At 42.9% G+C, this 20,265-nt stretch overlaps 1 protein-coding gene across 2 annotated transcripts in view; it reads right to left on the bottom strand.

Moving 5' to 3' along the window:
• Positions 1–344: 344 nt before the first annotated feature.
• The window catches only part of TP53I13 (tumor protein p53 inducible protein 13), a 37,315-nt gene continuing 17,394 nt past the window's right edge, over positions 345–20,265 (bottom strand). For both annotated transcript variants that reach the window (XM_040423443.1, XM_040423444.1), the window contains 5 exons: positions 17,974–18,052; positions 11,306–11,434; positions 8,489–8,677; positions 3,569–4,451; positions 345–1,246 (listed from right to left, as the gene is read on the bottom strand). In XM_040423443.1, the coding sequence (XP_040279377.1) occupies positions 1,137–1,246; positions 3,569–4,451; positions 8,489–8,677; positions 11,306–11,434; positions 17,974–18,052 (1,390 nt within the window). In that variant the 3' untranslated portion in view covers positions 345–1,136. The remainder of the gene's footprint in view (positions 1,247–3,568; positions 4,452–8,488; positions 8,678–11,305; positions 11,435–17,973; positions 18,053–20,265) is intronic.

Genomic DNA, 20,265 nt, shown 5'->3' with positions numbered 1-20,265 from the left:
AGGTGCTATGGGGGCGTCTTTTCAGCACCTAGAGGCTCCGTCCACTCACCCTGTATTCCGCCCCGCTCGTCCGTCAAGCCCGCCCATCTCTAGATTGCCAGCCTCCATCTCATCCATCGTCCTTATTCTCGCGCCTGCGCCGTGTGTGTCTGTATTCGGCGCAGGTGCAGTGACTGTCTGACCGGCCGGGCGTCGTCCCCATAGCACCTACCTTTTTTTTTTTTTTGTGTAACGGCTGCACACAAAGGTCTTAGAATAGCATAGTTAGGTAGAGCAGACACTAGCAGATCGCTAGTGTCTGACAGCTAATTAGGTCCAAATGAGGTGGTAGAAACCCTTTAAACTTACCTTCCGGAGCCAGCAATGTCCCATATTGGTTTTGCTGCAGAGGTGACGGGTCATATACCCCTGAAGTCAATCACTAGACTCGTGACATACACCACTGCTGCCACCAATTGGCTCGAGTGGTCAGGTGCAGTCCACTGAATGTCACCACTGCAGCTAAAACCATGTTGTGGCTTCACCCCAGCAAAGAGCACGCCGCTGGATTGGAATTTTTTTTATTATTATTTTTTTAACATCATCCCTGCTGTTTATAACAGAATAAATAAACTTCAATCCCTTTAAAGAGCAGAGCACACCCCTCCAACAGAAAATGTTCCCTGCGTGTCCCAGCCATTTAGTAGAAGTTGAAAAAGAATCTTTCTTCCCAGAAAAAAATACAAAAAAGGCACACCTGTCTATGGGTTTTGTCTGGTATTGCAGCTCAACTCCATGGACGTGAATACCATACACAAGCTATCCAAAGGAGTTCCGAAATAAAAGGTCTGTTCCCGCTCCCTCAGAAAAGTGGCAGTCAATGGACTATGTATGGTATGGCAGATTCACCTACATGAGTATGAGATGCAGTACTAGACAGACAATGGACAAGAGAGAAAAAGAGACCCTTTAATAATGACAATGAAAACGGAGTACGGACCCAAAACAAAAATGAATCAATGCGACAGGAACTGGTGACATCACTAGGACACAATGTCACCTGTATAATAGACAGGATTCTGTGACAACGTCTCTGACTGACTTATGTGTCATTCCACTTCCAGATAAAGGACCTAATCTCGACGGCACGCACTACGCTAGTCCGAACTGTCACTCAGACTTTCATACAAGACCACAGGACTTTTCTTGCGTCCAATCCATTTCTTGCGTATGCTGTGACCCTGCACCAACCTCCTCTTGATAACCGCTAATAGCAAAAAAAAGAAAATTATTACATACACAAAAAGACAAGGAAAAACTTGTGACTTCTACAGTGTATAATACATATGCTGTGACAGAACATAAAAACAGAGAAAAGGTGGTAGGTTCACACTAAAAGATGCCAAAGCACATAGATGTTACCAGCTGGGGGTGGGTCCTTACCGTCTAGCACTGTCTGCACTGATTGGACAATGTCAGACTGTAGGGACACGCCCCTTTGAAAATGGGAACATTAAAAGGCTATTCTCATTTCATAAAGTGATGGCATATCATTTGTATATACTATTTTGTCATCATCGGTGGGAGGTCGGACCTCTGGGATCTTTACCGATCTTAAGAAAGCAGAGGCTGCAGCACCTTCACCGTCTTTCCCTTCCCAACAGTGCCCCAGCAGACCACTGTGACAGAAACTGCAGCACTGCTCTATTTTATTGAATGAGGCAGACTGCAGTTCCCTGCACAGCCACATCCTGTGTAAGGAAAAACCTGTGAAGAGGCCACAGCCCTGAGTCATTCGCAGGATCAATGGGGTTGGATCTGTGTCAGAAGCTGCAGCTAAGTGAAGGAGTTACACAGGCTCTACAGCAGCAAAATGGTTGTCCACTAAAGTTGCTTGATTTGCCCAAAAAATTATATATATCAGTGCAAAGATCCTGCGTGTGTGGTAAGAATCTGCAAGTGGCATTAAAGAGAACTTGTCACCACACCATGCAGTTATAGAGCAGGAGGAGCTAAGCAGATCGGTATATAGTTTGTGGGAAAAGATTCAGTAAAACTTGCATTTTTTTCATTAAAATCTCTACACTTTGAGTTCAGTAGTCAAGTGGGCAGTCTTATCAGTGATGGACTGCTATCTATGCATACCTATTTATACAGGGAATGCCATCAACCTCTAATAAGACCGCCCCCCTTTGCCAGATATTTTAACCCCGTAACGCATAATGCCGTACATGTATGGCATTACGCACAAAGGCTTGTATGGAGCGGGCTACTGAGCTAAGCTTGTTCCATAAGCAGCGGGTGCTGGCTGTATAATACAGTAGGCGCCTGGCCATAATGACTGGGGTCTGTGATGATGCCGAAACCGGTCATTTAACCCCTCAGATGCAGCGCTCAATAGTGATCACAGCACCTGTGGGGTTAGGCAGGCGAGTGGGGTTCCAAAAGACAGCCTTGGGTCTGCTGAGGCTTCTCAGGCCTGATATGGTAATCTGCCTGCAAAGCTGTACACGAGGCACAACTCAGCAGGCAGAGCATTAGAATTCCATTCACCATATTCTCTATTATTGTGTATAGGACAAGAGATCAGGGGATCCCAGGTTCTAGCCACCTAAGGGGGTTAAAAGTTATGATGTAAAAAGTACAAAATAAAAAAATGTAATAAAAACATAAAACTATTAAAAGTTCAAATCACCCCCCTTTCCCAATTTTACATATAAAAATATATAAACTATAAAAAAATAAACAAACAGGTATATCCACATATCAAAATGTCCAAACTATTAAAATATTTTTCCTGTGCGGTGAACGCTATAACGAAAAAATAAAATAAAAACATGCAATTCGCCACTTTTAGTTACTAGTGATCAAAAAGTTATACGTACCCAAAAATGATGCCAATAAAAACAGTTTGTCCCGCAAAAAATATTTAAAAAATTACGGCCGTCAAAAAATTTGAACCTTTTTCAAAGGTTTTTCTAAAAAAAAAAAAAAACACACACACACAAATTTGTTATCACCGTAATCATATTGATCCACAGAATAAGGACGTCATGTCATTTTTAGTGCACAGTACATGTCGTATTATCAAAACCCCAAAAACCTTAGCAAAATTACCAAAACTGTTATTTTCTTTTTCAATTTTACCCCACAAAGAATTTTTTTTCCAGCTTTCCAATACAAGACATGGTAAATTAAATGATGCCCTTAAAAATGCTTATTTTCCCTCAAAAATAAGCCCTGATATAGCTATGTGAATAGAAAGTTATGGCTATTGGAATATGGAAAGGAAAAATCTAAAATGCAAAAACAAAAGTAGGCCCAGGCCTTAAGGGGTTAATGAATAAAATACAAGTTATACTGAATCTTTTTTTCCACAAAACTACAAAGATTTTTATGCATTTTTTTTTTACAATAAAATATATACGGTAGGTTTAGGAGTAAAATATGATTTTTTATTTTTATTTTATAATTCTGACTTTATTTTTGTCAAAATTGTCATGGCAGCAAAAAGTGAATGAATATTGTCCACCATATATTTTCACAGTTTTGTAAGATATACAGAATAATAGCGCACGGTAATACTTACACGCCACAGACTCCTCGTCTAAATGGCTTCCCGAGGTCCAGTACAGACTTTGACTTTTGCGGAATTTCTTATAAATTTGTGTGTATAAGACTGAAAAAGTGAGCAATGCAAAGAGGAAGCTGAGAGATGCCACTGCCCACTTTGCTTCTTCAGTGCGTGGAGTGGAGACAAACACTTCAGAGTTTTTCTGCCGATTGACACCCAACCTCCTCTGGGCCTTTGCTGTTAATTGCAATTGGGGATCCTGCTGACACTCGCAGTCTGGTTTCTGCCCTTTGCTGTCAATCACAGGCTTTTCAGAGGGCAATAACTGCTTGTCAGTAGACTTACCTCGTGTTTGAGGAGTAGGTGTAGGAAGGAGGACAGTATCTACAGATACCTTACTCTGCTTTGAATCGTGAAAGTCCGCATGTTGAGTCCCTGCAGAACGGTGGCTTAACTCCTCGGAGGCATTCTCTCGAATAGAATGGCCCAAATTTAGTCCAGATAAGCCTGGTGTGATATTTTCGGGAGGGGGATCTTCATTGCTCGCTGGTAGATCTGCCCTTTCAGCTAGGACATGTTCACCTAATTCTCTACTCTGGATGTCAGCCTTTAACCTTTCAGCAGTGGTTTCCTGAGGTAAATACACAGGAGGCCCTGGTGTTACAGGATCTGGTAGAGAATGGATGTTGGCAGACACAGATGTTTTTGAGATAGAATTCTGATTATTGTAGAGTTTCCCAGTTTGTGATCCAGCTGGGGTGGAGACGCTACTGCGAGATACATTATAAACTGTTGTTTCTTGGACAAGTGGGGTAACACGTAACACTGATCTTCTCCGCCTCTTCTTTACAGCTTGCCTCCTTAACTGGGAACCTTTGCTGGCAAAATAATTTAGTACCTGAAAAGTATTCCACAAAGAAATTGAGATATTAAAGGGATTCTCCATGTTTTTTTAATCCAGAAATTGCCAAATCCTTCCATAGAAGGTCATTTCAGTAGATAACTGGAAAAATATGACAAACCTATAAACCTGAGGTGATTCTTCTCTCAAAATGTATTTAAAAATATATAGAAAACTGATTTAACCACTACCAAGACTCCTTCCCCTGTCTCTGCTCAGTAAGGCCTCTTGCAAACGAACGTGTGCTGGCCGTGCCTGTGCTGCGAACCGCAAATTGCGGTCCCCAATGCACGAGCACCAACCGTGGGCCAGCCGCATGCAGATCGTGACCCCATTCACTTGAATGGGGTCCGCGATCCGCCCGTTCTGCAAAAAGATAGGACGAGTTCTATCTTTTTGCGGAACGGAACCCCACGAAAGCACTCCGTAGTGCTTCCGTGCGGTTACGATCGCTGCTGCCGCACCGCATCCCCGGATTTGCGGACCCATTGAAGTGAATGGGTCCACATCCGTGATGCGGAATGCACACGGCCGGTGTCCCGTGTATAGCGGACCCGCCGTATGCGAGCCGCAATACGGAGCCACGGGGACACATGGCCGTGTGCAAGAGGCCTAAGGCTGGGCTGCCCATCTGGCACTTCTGACAAATGCCAGATGGGCCGGTGCTAGAGTGGACCACCTGCTCCTGGGGCATCGCTAGGCCAGATCTTGGGCCCTAGGGCTAGGTGTTTTGCCCAGGGCCCCAATAGTAGTGGCCGCCACAGAAACAGCTGTATTGTCTCCCTCATAATGGCAATACAGTTGAATAGTGCAGCAGGGCACTGATGCCTATGTTTCCTCGCCCTGTCATTCACTCTCAGAGTCTAGCGGCACAAGCAGGTCTCAAGCGGTTGTGATGACATCATCGTGCCAAGACGCAGGTGGCACAATGACTTCATAGGAAGTGCCTGTGATGGGATGAGGGCAACTCAGGCTGCAGGTCAGAAGAGGCTGAAGCATGGGGCAATACAAGGGGGCTGTATAATTACTGGGGCGCACTACAAGGAAACATTACAAGTACTAGGGTAATACATGGGGGCATTATAACCACTGAAAGCACTACAGGGGTGCATTATAACTACTGAGGACTTTATAGGGGCCTTATTACACTGAGCATTATAGGGGGCCTTAATAATACTGAGGGCACTTTACAGGGTCTTAAAGGGGTTATCCAATATCATACAACAGCCCCCTCCCCCCATGTTCCGGGCCCCTCAGAGGTAATATACTTACCCCGCTCCCTGCGCTACTCCTGGTCCCTGCACCGCCACTGCTGCTTCTCCCTGTACACGGATGAAAACATCCGGTGTCGGGCAGGGAGCAGCCAATGGCAGGCGGGGACAGGGACTAGCCTTCCTAGCATTGCGGGTGACGCTCGGGAGGCTCGTCTCAGTCCGACACTGGATGTTTTTATCCGTGTACAGGGAGAAGCAGCAGCGGCGGTGCGGGGACCAGGAGCGGTGCGCCAAGTAAGTATATTCCCTCTGAGGGGCCCGGCACATGCGGTGACTGTTGTATGATATTGGATAACCCTTGGGGGCACAGACAAGCATATTTCACATCCATCACACAGCAAGTGGGCCTGTCAGTGTTAAAATGCCAGGGCACTGCTCTTAAGCACTAGTATGGCCTTCAGATGACAGACTGATCTAAGGATGAGCTGCCTAGGTGCCTATGAACTGTATAAATAAGAAAGCTGTAGCTGTTCGTTGAAACCAGACTATCAGATCTGACAAAGCTGCACTGGAGCTGTCCAATAAATACTATACTGACCAGAATCGAGGTGAGTCAGCGAATGTGGGGTTTGTGGTAGTGAGCAGGTACGAGAAGCATCACCATGAAACTACTACATTTTTGAAGCGGGACTTAAAGTCTTTGACTTGCGTTGAATGGTGTTAGACGGTAGACAGATTGGAGACACGTTTCGGTAGCGGGAAGTTTCTTGGATCCATAAGTTGGACTCATTTAATCAGTTAGTGTTTGCATGTGAGTGACTTAGACAGAGGTCCATTTTGTCACTTGATCTGTTTTAGGGGGATATAATACTTAAGCGGTTAATTACTCTGCCATATTCTGCTATTTAAAAGGGGTTGTCCATGAAAAATATTCTACAATTTTCAAACCAGAACCTAGATCCGAATACTTTTGTAAATGCATGTAATTAACATTTTTGTATAGCCACTGATTTATTCAATAAAATGTATCTGTATGGTATCGGAGTGGAGGAGATACGGGATTCAAGTATTGGGGGATATATATGAGGGAGGCCAGCTGTTCACATTCTCTCAAATCCAAGACAAATTTTTGGTGCCAAGTACCCTTTTTTATAGGTACCTTCAGCTGCGTCATGCACTTCAAGCTCAATTTCGAGGTGGAAATAGAAGCATATCTAAGTACCCTACCATTGGGATTCTGAGATCTCAAGGCCCTAGAGGGATAGTATCAGTTCTTTACACTCATTTGCTTGATCGTCGTATGCTGGTAACCCCATTGGCTGTCGAGGACAGGTGGAAAATGCTTATACCCTCCTTGACTTCTGAGGAGTGGGAAGAGGCTCTGATAGCTCCAACTAGAGTTTCCCCTTCTATTAACAACAGAATGATCCAGCTCTTTATTCTACACTACAGCTATCTAACTCCCACTAGACTTCACAAGATGGGCAGGATTGATCACTCTAGGTGTCACAGATGCGGTGCGGAGGGCGCCAACTTTTGGCATATGATATGGGACTGCCCAACTATTCATCAATATTGGGTATTGGAGATTCTCAAGGCCCTGGTACCTCCGACATTGCAGCTGTGCCCCAAGATGTGCATCCTAGGCATAGTGGATGAAGAGTCTTGGTCACATTATCACAGAATTTTCTTAGAAAGAACACTGTTTATGGCCAGAAAGGCGATCGCCCTGCGATGGATGGGAGATACTCCCCCCACAAAGGGACAATGGCTCTCTTTAGTGAACAGCGCGGTTTCCATGGAGAACATAGTCTATAAACATAGAGGATGCCCGCAAAAATTTGATAGGGTCTGGGGTGATTGGTGTTCATCTCCACTTACTATGCATGATTTGCGCCTGCACTCGACGGCCAGCGATCCTTAGGAGTCCTTTTGACACACGGGGTGGGGTTTAATGGGTAGCCCTGCGTAAACTACTTACAGTTAAATGACCATTTGAGTATGTCATGTGCCTGCATAGTTATGTTCTATAAATGCATCACCTGTACAACTATTATGTAAATCATACATATGCGACTCCAGTTGCACGTTATCTTGCCCCTAATAAGCATTGTATCTGCATTTCTGAATGGCCCCTGCGTGGGTCACTGTGATATCTTGTGTGCCACACTTGTCTTTTTTTTTTCTTTAATAAAACGAGTTAAAAAAATAAAATATATGTATCTGTATAGTGCCACCTGCTGTTTGTTTTTTCTTATTTCTTTGTCCAAAGACCTTTCTGGATTATCAAAGAGTTTGATACCACTGAGGAAGGAAGGGACACAAATCTCCATACTGTGCAAAGGTATCACCACAGGGGTAATTATTTTTGTAAGTGCACACGATTTCCTGTCAAAACACATGACATTAAAAACAAAACCATCAGCCTATGCCTAAAATATCTAATCACACAAGATCTTCTCATTGTGATCTAGACATCTCTGGCATCGTAACTGTGTAAAAAAAAAAAAATAATAATAATAATAATAATAATAATAATAAAAAATTAAAAAAAACACAAAACTAAGCTTGTACTTGAAAATAATCATCATTTCTCAAATAGTGTCTGAAGAAAGTATCAGTGTATTCTGTATTGTGTAGAGGAGTGGTTTGCAACCTGTGGCAAAACTGCAACTCTAAGCATGGTCTGAGCCTTAAAGAGATCGTCTCAGGGTAGTCATTGGTGGCATATCCTAGGCATGTGCCACCACTGCCCAATCAGTGAAAGAACATGCAGACAGACCGAAAAAGCTGTGCAAAGTTGATGCGTCCAATTCTTACCCTCAAGTGCTTACTGGAGTCACCAGGTGTCATCACAGACGGTCGGATCAGTAAATGCTGGTAGGAACCTTCTCCTCCTGTTTTAGTCTGGTGTTCAATGTGCACGTTGTCCCTTAACCACCCAATGACTTCGGTCCTATTTATGTGAGACATCTCCAGAGTCGAGCACCAAGCAGCCAATGCTAGGGGCTGAGAAAAAGGGAACAAAAAATAAATGTAACACTGAAGAAATGACCACAGAAAATGCAAGTGCCTGCAGATAAATCAGCGTTTTTATTGAATTGCAGCTACAATTTTATTGACCTTTTTCAGACTACTGCTGCATTATAGGAGTTTGCAGATGGAAATGGAGGCCGTGGTTTGCTCTTCCTCAGCTATCAGAAGCCGTGCTCTCTAAGAGCATACCACAGCACCGATTTCTATCTGCAATCTCCATCTAGAATACGGCAGTAGTTTGAAAAGGGACTATGGACTGAAAAGTCACTAAAATTGTACCCGCTATTCAATAAAAGCACTGATTTTGCAACTAATAAACTACTTCTGCTGGAACTTCTATTTTATTCTATTAAGTTTGATGAGTCACTGGGTAATGTGCCACTTGGGGGGCGAGTTAACCCTGCTGCCAGTCATTGTCTGCTCTGACAATTCAATTCTGGAAGTTGACAAGCAGAAATCAGAATACGGTGGACCAAAAGAGCCGGAACTGAGCAGTGGGGATTCCGTCCACAGATCTGGCGGGGGAAGGGGGCTGCCCAAAACATGTCAAAGCTGGACAGCCCCTTTAAAGGGAACCTGTGACCACGAAATGGAGTACAAGAAGCTGAGCAGATTAATATATCGTTTTGCAGGAAAAGATTCAGGGAAAACTTGTAATTTATGCATTTAAAGCTTTTTTTATGCTTAGGAGTCATGTGGGTGGTCCTTCTTACTGACTGACAGCCTTTCCTGTATGCTTAGTCACGCAGAGTTAGGCCTAGTTCACACTAGGGATTTGATCAGTGATTGTGAGCCAAAACCAGCAGTGGAGCCTCCACCGAGATAAAGTAAGATAGAAAGATCTGCACCAGTTCTGTGTTTTCGACCTACACCTGGTTTGGGCTCACAATCACTGATGGAAATCACTGAAGTGTGAACTAGGCCCTAGCTGTCAATCGCTGAAATGGACCGCCCAGGTGACTCCTATACATAAAAAGCGCAGAGATATAAAAGTATAAATTTTTCTGCAAAACTATATGTCAATCTGCTCAGCTCCTCCTGCTCTATAACATGCTGCCTGCAGATTACACTGCATTTCATGGTGACAGGTTCCCTAGGGGTTCTCCGGGCTTTTAATATTGATGACATCCTCATGATAGGTCATCAATATCAGATCGCCGGGGGTCCGACACCCAACACCCCCTCCCCCCCCACCGCAATCAGCTGTATGAGGAGACTGTGCGCACAGTGTGCACGTGCTGTCTCCCTGCTGCGGTTACGTATATGGCAAAGCAGAAGCAGAGCAGGTAGAGAGACGGAAGACGGCACTGCACACTGCATGCGCCCTCCCCTTCATACAGCTGGGGATGGGGGGGTGCCGGGTGTTGGACCCCGGAGATCCGATATTGATGACCTATCATGAGGATAGGTCATCAATATTAAAAGCCCGGAGAACCCCTTTAAAGAGTGTTTACAAAAGCATTTATTTCCACACAAGAACAGAAATGCACACGTCGATAACATGACAGCGATCAACAATTAAAACATCAAAACAAGAACAATAAAAAAGTAAATGGCTTCTGCTAATGATTACCAATTGGTCTAGTATCCTTGATAGAACAGTTATTCTATACAACCACGTTAAGAGGATATTCACATGTGGCAGATTTGTTACAAAAATGTCTGGGAATGAAAAGCAGCTCTATACATCTGTTGTGCTTCGTGCACCCTAAGGCCCCGTTCGGGCGAGATTTCCGCGTGGGTGCAATGCGTGAGGTGAACCTGCACTGAATCCGGACCCATTCATTTCTATGGGGCTGTGCACATGAACGGTGATTTTCACACATCACTTGTGCGTTGCGTGAAAATCGCAGCAAGCTCTATATTGTGCGTTTTTCACACAACACAGGCTCCATAGAAGTGAATGGGGCTGCGTGAAAATCGCAAGCATCCCATGTTATAAGGGAAAATAATAGCATTCTTAATACAGAATGCTTAGTAAAATAGGGATGGAGGGGTTAAAAAAATAAAAAATAATTTAACTCACCTCCTCCACTTGTTCCCGCAGCCCGTCTTCTTCTTTGATGATCTATGAGGAAAAGGACCTGTGGTGACGTCACTGCGCTCATCACATGGTCCATCACATGATCCATCACCATGGTGATGGATCATTGGATGGACCATGTGATGAGCGCAGTGATGTCACCACAGGTCCTTTTCCTCACAGATCATTAAAGAAGACGACAGAAGAGAAGCCGGGCTGCGTGAACAAGTGGATGAGGTAAGTTAAATTTTTTTTTTTTAACCCCTTGATCCCTATTTTACTGAGCATTCTGTATTAAGAATGCTATTATTTTCCGTTATAACCATGTTATAAGGGAAAATAATAAAATCTACACAACACCTAACCCAAACCCGAACTTCTGTGAAGTAGTCTGGGTTCGGGATTGGGTACCAAACATGCCGAATTTTCTCACGCGCATGCAAAACGCATTAAAACGCTTTGCACTCGCGGGGAAAAATTGTGCATTTTCCCGCAACACCCGTGTGAACCCAGCCTAAGTAGTTTGTAAATCCTATGAAGAGCGATGTAGGATTTGTAGTACAAATTCAGAGTCTTACCCTGTCTCTGGAGAGGGTATGGAGGGGTGTGATTATGTGTTTTGCCATGGAACGTCTGGCCAGTAAAGATAATGCTTCCTTCAGTTTTGGGTGTACACATGGATGGTACAGGAAGGCCACACCGCCACGCTGGAATACACAGATAGGAGATACATAGAGGACATTCAGTCATCTATAGATACATCTGTACACTGTACATGAATGGTTCCAATTCTGGCATCATCGCATACGACAGCTAAATTCTGAGGTTTTTAAAAGGAGTCATTGGTGACAAATAATTTTTAGGAAAGGGCTCAGAGTGGGTTTGGAGCTGGCATCTACTGTGTGTTTAGACAGGACCAGGAAGCAGAGACCGGCAAGGCCCCAGGAATTATAGAAATGAGAGTTGCCAGGGATCATCGAGAGAGAGTATGACTTGTTTCATTTTTATTTTTCTGAAGAACAATGCCTTTATTATATTTTTTTAAAAAGGTTTGCGTTAGGCAAAGTTTTAGATGCTGCAGCTGCCACATGCAGATGTAACCTTTGCCACCCCTGGCAATGGCCACTCAAGTTTGAAGGTAATACTTCACTCTTACTGTCAAAATATTGTGTGTAATGCCCCCACAGGGGGCTGTTTTCCCCTATAACTGGGGCTCCTGTGGATGTCCCAGTTACAGCGGAAACAGTGAAAGTAAAAATACAAAAAAAAATTAAATTTAAAATGCCGTCATTAACAGAAACAGCACAGTCCCCCAGTTCACTCAAACCTATACATATTATATATCAAAACGATAGTCACAAAAAAGGGAACCCATTGCAATAATACATTTTTGTATCAGTTCAAATATTTAAGAAAGAAAAAACTATAATTAAAAAAGGACTTTTTAATATGAATTAGTGGTTTAACCCAAATTAAATGGAAAAAAACCAAAAAGGAAAAAAACCAAAAATAAATAAAATAAAAACATGCTAATAAGAAGTCCTAAGTGTCACGTAAAAGACATTGCAAAAATTATGCCTTTCGGGCCTTTCTTTAGGCTCGGTCATAAAAGGGATAATCTTTAAGAAGAGATGGCTGAAACCCCAATCCAGAAAGCCTATCTTAAGATGCACAGCACTCAATCTGTGCCCATTCCACATTAGTCCAGTGATCTCATGACTGATTAGGTCATCTCCAGAATGCCAGTCAGATTAGGCTACTTTCACATTAGCGTTTTTTGCGAATGCGTCATGGATCTGCAAAAACGTTACCATTACCATAATACAACCGCTTGCATCCGTCATGGCCAACTGTGATACCATAGTAACAGCAGCACCTGAGGTGTCATTTCATCAGTGCTTTAGCATACCTCCCAACTTTAGAATAGAAAGAAGAGGGGCACTATGTGCCTAAGGCTACTTTCCCACTCGTGTTTTTTGCGGATCTGTCATGGATCTGCAAAAACCGCATGCATCCGCCATGAACGGATCCGGTTGTATTAAGTCTTCTATATCCATGACTGATCCGTCATGAACACCATTGAAAGTCAATGGGGGACGGATCCGTTTTCTATTGTGTCAGAGAAAACGGATCCGTCCTGACACACAATGTAAGTCAATAGGGATGGATCCCCATCGCGGACAGAAAAATGGTGCTTGCAGCGTTATTCTGTCCGAGATGGGAGCGCAACCAAATGGAACGGAATGCATTTTGGTGCATTCCGTTTCGTTCAGTTTTGTCCCCATTGACAATGAATGGGGACAAAACTGAAGTGTCTTCTTCCACTATTAAGATCCTTTGACGGAACTCAATAGCGGAATTGAAAACGCTAATGTGAAAGTAGCCTTAGCTGGTTCTACAACACTAGGGTTGCTATAACTGCTCAATTTCTCTTAAAATCTTTTTTTTTTTTTTTTATCTTTTTTGACTGAGTTAAAAGGAAGAAAAAAAAAAAAAAAAAAACCTCTTACTCTAAATACAAGGAACGGCCCAAAATCATATGTCACTACCTTCACGCATTTTTATCAGTTTGGCTGATAAGGGTATTTTGAAGCATAAAAATTCGTAATGAATCTGTGCGACAATCTGCATGAGTTACAAGTGGATTTATTGTAGATTTCACAGATCTGACCATATGCATTGGAAAGCATAGACATGCTGCAGATTTAAAACTCTGCAGGGTGCAGATGAGATCGGTAAAGTCTCATCCACTTGGCTACTACTGTAAACTCTTTAGGATTTTCCACCCGCAGTTGCATGGTGGGAAATATAAGGATATTATAATTCACGTCAGATTTTCCATACTTGTGTTAAAGTATTTATCTGCTCAGTGACCTTTAGCAATCTCATAATTAGCACATAGGACAGATTACTTTCTTATCAGTGTACCCTATAGAAGATTGTAAATGTAAAAAAAAGACGAAGACATACAAGAGGGGAGATGTCACAGTCGACCACAGACATTTATAACAGAAACAATATGCAATATCATATAACCAGTACAAAGACTAAAGCTAAATAAACAAAGTCATTTACAATAGTTTCTGTTCTGTACACAGACCTAGAGGGGGAATTCTTTACTTTAGGAACAGTGAGAAACTGTCTGCCAGAGGAGGTGGTGAGGGTGAAGTCACTAAAAGAGTGTGTCTTTTGACAGCCCTTTGGTCTTGCCCATGGTAGTAGTTGGTGTCTGATTGTGGGGTCCAAAAGAGGGGTCTTTAAAGAGCTCAGACAGGTGCTACTAAGTTAGATTAATAAGTGGAATAGAGATGGACTTTTTAAAGACACAGTAACAGGTCTTTGAGAGACCGAATTCTTGCCGTTTCTCAGGTGTTCAAATACTTATGTTCAGCAGTGCAAGACAAACAAATTCTTTAAAAATCATACAATGTGATTTCCTGATTTTTTAAATTTTTTTTTAAATTCTGTCTCTCAGAGTGGGAATGCACCTACAATGTGAATTTCAGACCCCTCCATGATTTCTAAGTGGGAGAACTTGCAAAATCGCAGGGTGTTCAAATACTTCTGTTCCTCACTGTATATACACTACTTTTTCATTTAGGTTTGTACTTGAGTAGGGATCCACCAATTATACTGACCCCCTGAGGAACCCAGTGTCTGGGGGAAACGCGTTGGGGTATGAGGACTCGTTAGGGCCATGGGGGTATGAGGACCCTTTAGGGCCATTTAGGGTGTGATAACCTAGGTACGATGATAGAGAGTCCCCACCTTTAGGCCGTCTCTGGGCTGAATTACATCATAGGGGGATTTTTGGGAAGAAATTCCCCACCCTACACCTTTATACGTACCTTTATCATCACTAATTATTATTTGGAGTCTATATTTTTCTGATAGATTATGTTTATGTTATATTTTATGAAAGATGGACTATTGATCATCACTTGAACTATATATTGGGGAATTGATTTTTAACAAGGCATAATAAAGTGTATTGATTTTAAGGGTCTTTTGTTTTTTGCTGGAATTTGTTTTGAGATTTGACGACTCCGCTATAGGATATTGAATATCGGTAATTGCTGGACTTACTACACTAGCGGACGATGATAAAAGAAAACATGGAAAATGTGTTTGAGCTGAAATTGACAAAGTATAAGCTGATAGTGGTGCTTGGTCAATGATCACACAACCAACGTGGAGCAGGGTTTATGTTGCGGTAGGGTCACATTAATACTGGGTGGCATCTCCCCTTGCTGTTATACAGGCTGCCCCTCTGGCATGGTAATGGTCATACAGATGCTGGATACCCTTCTGTAGTATGTCATTACAAGCTCTTTGAACTTAGACCTGTATTTCAGCCAAGGTGGTTGTTGACTGCTGTGCATGATCAGTCGCCCATCCAGTCCCAAACATTTTCAATGGGCTGCTGGATACCCTGAAGATCATGTTGTGTAATGCGGAAGGCACTATCATGTCGGAACACCACATCTCCTAAGTCAAAAAAGGCAGCAGGATTGGTCCTATGATGTCTTAAAGGCTGGTCAATGTTCCCTCCACGAATACTAGAAAGGAAGAGCCATGGCAGCTAATGGCACCCCACATCTAGACACTTGTTGTTGGTTCTGTGTCTCCACACCATGCATGATGGTAGTAAGCACTATACAACCCTCCTGTAATCTCTAAACCAGCCATCATTAGTAACATGGCAGAACCTGCTTTCATCACAGAACCTATTGTTTGCCATTCGTTGCATCTGTCTCATGCGGCTATTTTTGCCTTCTGGATCAAGTTTGCAGGATAAAGGTCCCTTTACTTGGGCCGACAAACATGGTAATTATCAGGAAGGAATGTTCCTAGAATCGCTAGTTCCTGATAACTGCCCTCTGTAAAGGTGCTGCCTATCACCCGATGAATGAGCAAATACTCTTATTGGGTGAAAGCACTGCAGATGCAGACACCAAGATTATAGTTTCAGGGCAGCAGATTGTCCTATGTAAACAGCGATCTGCTGCCCTGAAACCTGTATGGGGACAAGCTATCGCTAATCTCCATAAAGATAAGATGATTGCTTCATGTAAATGCAGCTCTCACTTCCCCTGATAAGCAGGTAATTATCAGGAACGATTGCCTGATAATTGCCTGCTCTTTCGGCCCATGTAAATGAGTATTAGGCCTTATGCACACGAACGTTGTGCATCCGTTCCATGCATTGGGGACCGCGAATTCCGGTCCCCAATGCACGGGCAATGACTGTGCGTCGGCCGGGACGGATTGAGACCCATTCAGCTTGAATGGGTCCGTGATCTGTCCGAACCGCAAAAAAATAGAACAAGTTCTATTTTTTTGCGGTGCGAAGGCATATATTTAAAACTGGGAAAGAGGGTAATTTAAACTTAAAGGGACACTGACAGGCCTTCTGAGCATAGTTAGCTCTTTATATGCCCCCCTAGGTCTTATAATAAGTTCCCAATTCATATAAGTATTATCCCTGTGCGCATTATAAATCGTTAAAAATAATCTTTATAATCACCTCTCCTTTCTGCCCAAGGGGCGTTCTTTGCGGCGCATTTGTGCCCAGCCGCGTCCCAACTGCCGGGTCCTTAGACACGCCCATCTCATTAGTATTCACTTTGCTGGGCGGTATTTCTCAGTCCCCGACATTCGGAGATCATGCGCATGCGCCCGGCACCCTCGCTCGCCAGGATCACATTGCGCCAAGTGAATACTAATGAGATGGGCGTGTCTAAGGACCCGGCAGTTGGGACGCGGCTGGGCACAAATGCGCCACAAAGAACGCCCCTTGGACAGAAAGGAGAGGTGATTATAAAGATTATTTTTAACGTTTTATAATGCGCACAGGGATAATACTTATATGAATTGGGAACTTATTATAAGACCTAGGGGGGCATATAAAGAGCTAATTATGCTCAGAAGGCCTGTCAGTGTCCCTTTAATATTTAGGTGTTTTTTTTTTTTTGTTTTTTTTTATAACTATTAGCCCCCTTAGGGGCTAGAACCCTTGTCCTATTCACCCTAATAGAGATCTATTAGGGTGAATAGGACTTTACACTATCCCTGCTGCCCTGTGCACAGAGCAGCAGGGAGCTTATCATGGCAGCCAGGGCTTAAGCAGCGTCCTGGCTGCCATGGTGACCGAAAGCTGCCACTGCCACCAATGAAGAGGGGAGGACGCTACACTGTGGCCACTGCCACCAATGTTTTTAATACTGGGGCGGGGCGCACTGCGCCACCAATGTTTTTAAAGTGTAACTGCCGTTTCATTTTTTATTCCCTAATGGTATAGTACACCCTGCTGTATAAGTGCTTTTGTGCTTTAAAATTTGATCATTTTCAGTTTTACCTGCTAATAAGGGTCCATTCACACGTCCGCAATTTCGTTCCACATTTTGCGGAACGGAATTGCGGACCCATTCATTTCTATTGCGGACCTCCAAATATTTCCTCCTGCACAGAACTTAGTTTCTTTGGAATTTCCATCTGGATAGTAGCTCTGATTGCTTTGATTAGATTGTCTATATCACTCGAGTTAAATAAAAACCTTTTATATTCGTTTTCTGTGTCACAAGAACCATACATTTTTTCACCCATATCTAAATCAGACAATTTGGGGTTTTCTGAATCAGAGTCACTATCCAAATTTTGATGTCCCTTAACAGAAACAGCAGGGTTTTTTCGGTGGTGGCTAAATCTTGGGATGAAAGGGCAGATTGTACTTCCTCTCTGACCAAAATTCTAATACTGTATCTTCCAGAAAACTGGCCAATTCTCCCTTCACCACAGTACAATCTTTACATTAAGACTTGGTACCGGAACTATCACAAATCTCCCACTTTCTGGGCTTTGGTTTTACGGAAGAGGATGAAACAACTCTATTCTGCGTTGTGATTGCCATTACAAATGGAAACCACAATAAGGACCTCCCCAAAATGCACCAAATGTATTCAGAAGCATATACCGCTCAATAAATTTGGCTTATTTTTTTTTTATTTTTTTTTATAGCAGAATAGGATTATAAAACTCCAGTCTTAGTAAATTCTCCCTTATTTCTATTCAGGGGACTTGGAGCTTTGCATCCGAAAAATGTTTTGGACCTAAAACAACATGGTTTACAATTACCTGGCTTAGGCAAAGATATACCAGTAAAGTAATGTGTACAAATTTGGTTCAATATTAGTGTGTAATATCTTCATACAAATGACTATGTCGTATATGCTTTATAATAACCTACCTTGAGATTGTGAACCCACTGCTGAGGTGGGCAGAAGATATATTCTCCATACTTGGCCATTATCGGTCTGTGTGCTCCACTGCAGAAAAAAATAATTAATTATTCAGCAAGTCCCTAAAAATAGCACAACTAAAACTAAATGTAAATTGGGCATGAAGGGTACACATACGGGTAAATATACACCTCAAAATCAACCTCACACACAGTAAAACTCCAGTTAGAGGATACAAAAAGACAGGTTCATTGTATTAACCTCTTCAGGTACGTCATGTATGGTTCCGATCACCGCCGCCCGGCGGGCGGTGATCGGAACCCGGTGCCTGCTCAAATCATTGAGCAGGCACCTTGGCTAGATGCGCCGGGGGGTCCTGTGACCCCCCCCATGTCGACGATCGCAGCAAACCGCAGGTCAATTCAGACCTGCGGTTTGCTGCGGTTTCGGAAGTTTCTGATCCCCGCGGTCTGTGACCGCGGGGATCAGAAACTTCAAATAAGCTTTATTTTAATGTTTAACCCCCCCCCCCCCTGCTGCCCTCTTTGTTATCTGAGTGCGGCAGGGAGGGCGGGCGGCGGGACGGGCGGTGCTTGGGGGGGCGGGCAGGCATGCGATCATCCGCCCGCCCCCTCTCTCAGGATGGCCAAGCGGTTTGCAGAGTGTCAGCACATTGCTGACACTCTGCTCGAAACGCCTGACATCTGTGCTGGCACAGATGCCATGCGTTTAACCCCTTCCATGCCGCGGTCCGTAGGGACCGCTGTATGGAAAAGGTTAAGAGGGAGGGAGCTCCCTCCCTCTCCCATCGGGGGCTGCTGTGCCTTTTCAGCCCCCAATGGGAGAGGGAGGGGGCCCCCCCTCCCTCCCCATCACCCACTGCTCTGCTGTGGCAGCGAGTGATGGGTACCATGGCAACTTCACATGCGTCCGGCTGTCCATGGTACTGATCAGAGGCGGTCCATGGTGCTGATTAGACTTCTGCTAAAGGCAGAAGTCTAATCAGACTTTGTAAAGTGAAAATACAGTACACTATATAGTGTACTGTACTGTATTATACAGACATCAGACCCACTGGATCTTCAAGAACCAAGTGGGTCTGCGTAAAAAAAAAGTGAAAAAAAAAAGTAAATAAAAATAAAATCAAAAAACACATTTATCACTGATAAAAAAAAAAAAATTCCCTACACGTTTGATATCACCGCGTCCGTAACGACCTGATCTATAAAACGGTTATGTTACTTTACCCGAATGGAGAACGCCATAAAAATAAAAAATAAAAAACTATGATGAAATTGAAATTTTGCCCACCTTACTTCCCAAAAAAGGTAATAAAAGTGATCAAAAAAGTCGTATGTACGCCAAAATAGTACCAATCAGTCACCTCATGCCGCAAAAAATGAGACCCTACCTAAGATAATCGCCCAAAAACTGAAAAAAATATGGCTCTCAGAATATGGAGACACAAAAACATGATTTTTCGGTTTTTGTTTCAAAAATGAAATAATTGTGTAAAACTTACATAAATAAAAAAAAAAGTATACATATTAGGTATCGCTGCGTCCGTAATAACCTGCTCTATAAAAATATCACATGACCTAACCCCTCAGGTGAATACCGTTAAAAAAAAAAAAAAAAGTGTGAAAAAAGCTATTTTTTGTCACCTTACATCACAAAAAGTGTAATAGCAAGCGATCAAAAAGTCATACGCACCCCAAAATAGTGCCAATCAAACAGTCATCTCATCCTGCAAAAATCATACCCTACCCAAGATATTTGCCCAAAAACTGAAAAAACTATGGCTCTCAGACTATGGAGACACTAAAACATGATTTTTTTTGGTTTCAAAAATGAAATCATTGTGTAAAACTTACATAAATAAAAAAATTGTATACATATTAGGTATTGCCGCATCCGTGACAACCTGTTCTATAAAAATATCACATGATCTAACCTGTCAGATGAATGTTGTAAATAACAAAAAATAAAAACGGTGCCAAAACAGCTATTTCTTGTTACCTTGCCTCACAAAAAGTGTAATATAGAGCAACCAAAAATCATATGTACCATAAACTAGTACTAACAATACTGCCACCCTATCCCGTAGTTTCTAAAATGGGGTCACTTTTTTGGAGTTTCTACTCTAGGGGTGCAAAATCTGCCTTCCAAAACCGTATGGCATTCCTTTCCTTCTGCACCCTGCTTTGTGTGCCCATACAGCGGTTTACGACCACATATGGGGTGTTTCTGTAAACTACAGAATCAGAGCCATAAATATTGAGTTTTGTTTGGCTGTTAAC

This window comes from Bufo bufo, chromosome 3, assembly GCF_905171765.1.
Source record: "Bufo bufo chromosome 3, aBufBuf1.1, whole genome shotgun sequence".
Lineage (NCBI taxonomy): Eukaryota > Metazoa > Chordata > Amphibia > Anura > Bufonidae > Bufo > Bufo bufo.
The sequence above is the reverse complement of the archived record's forward strand: the minus strand, read 5'-3'. Positions and strand labels throughout refer to the sequence as shown.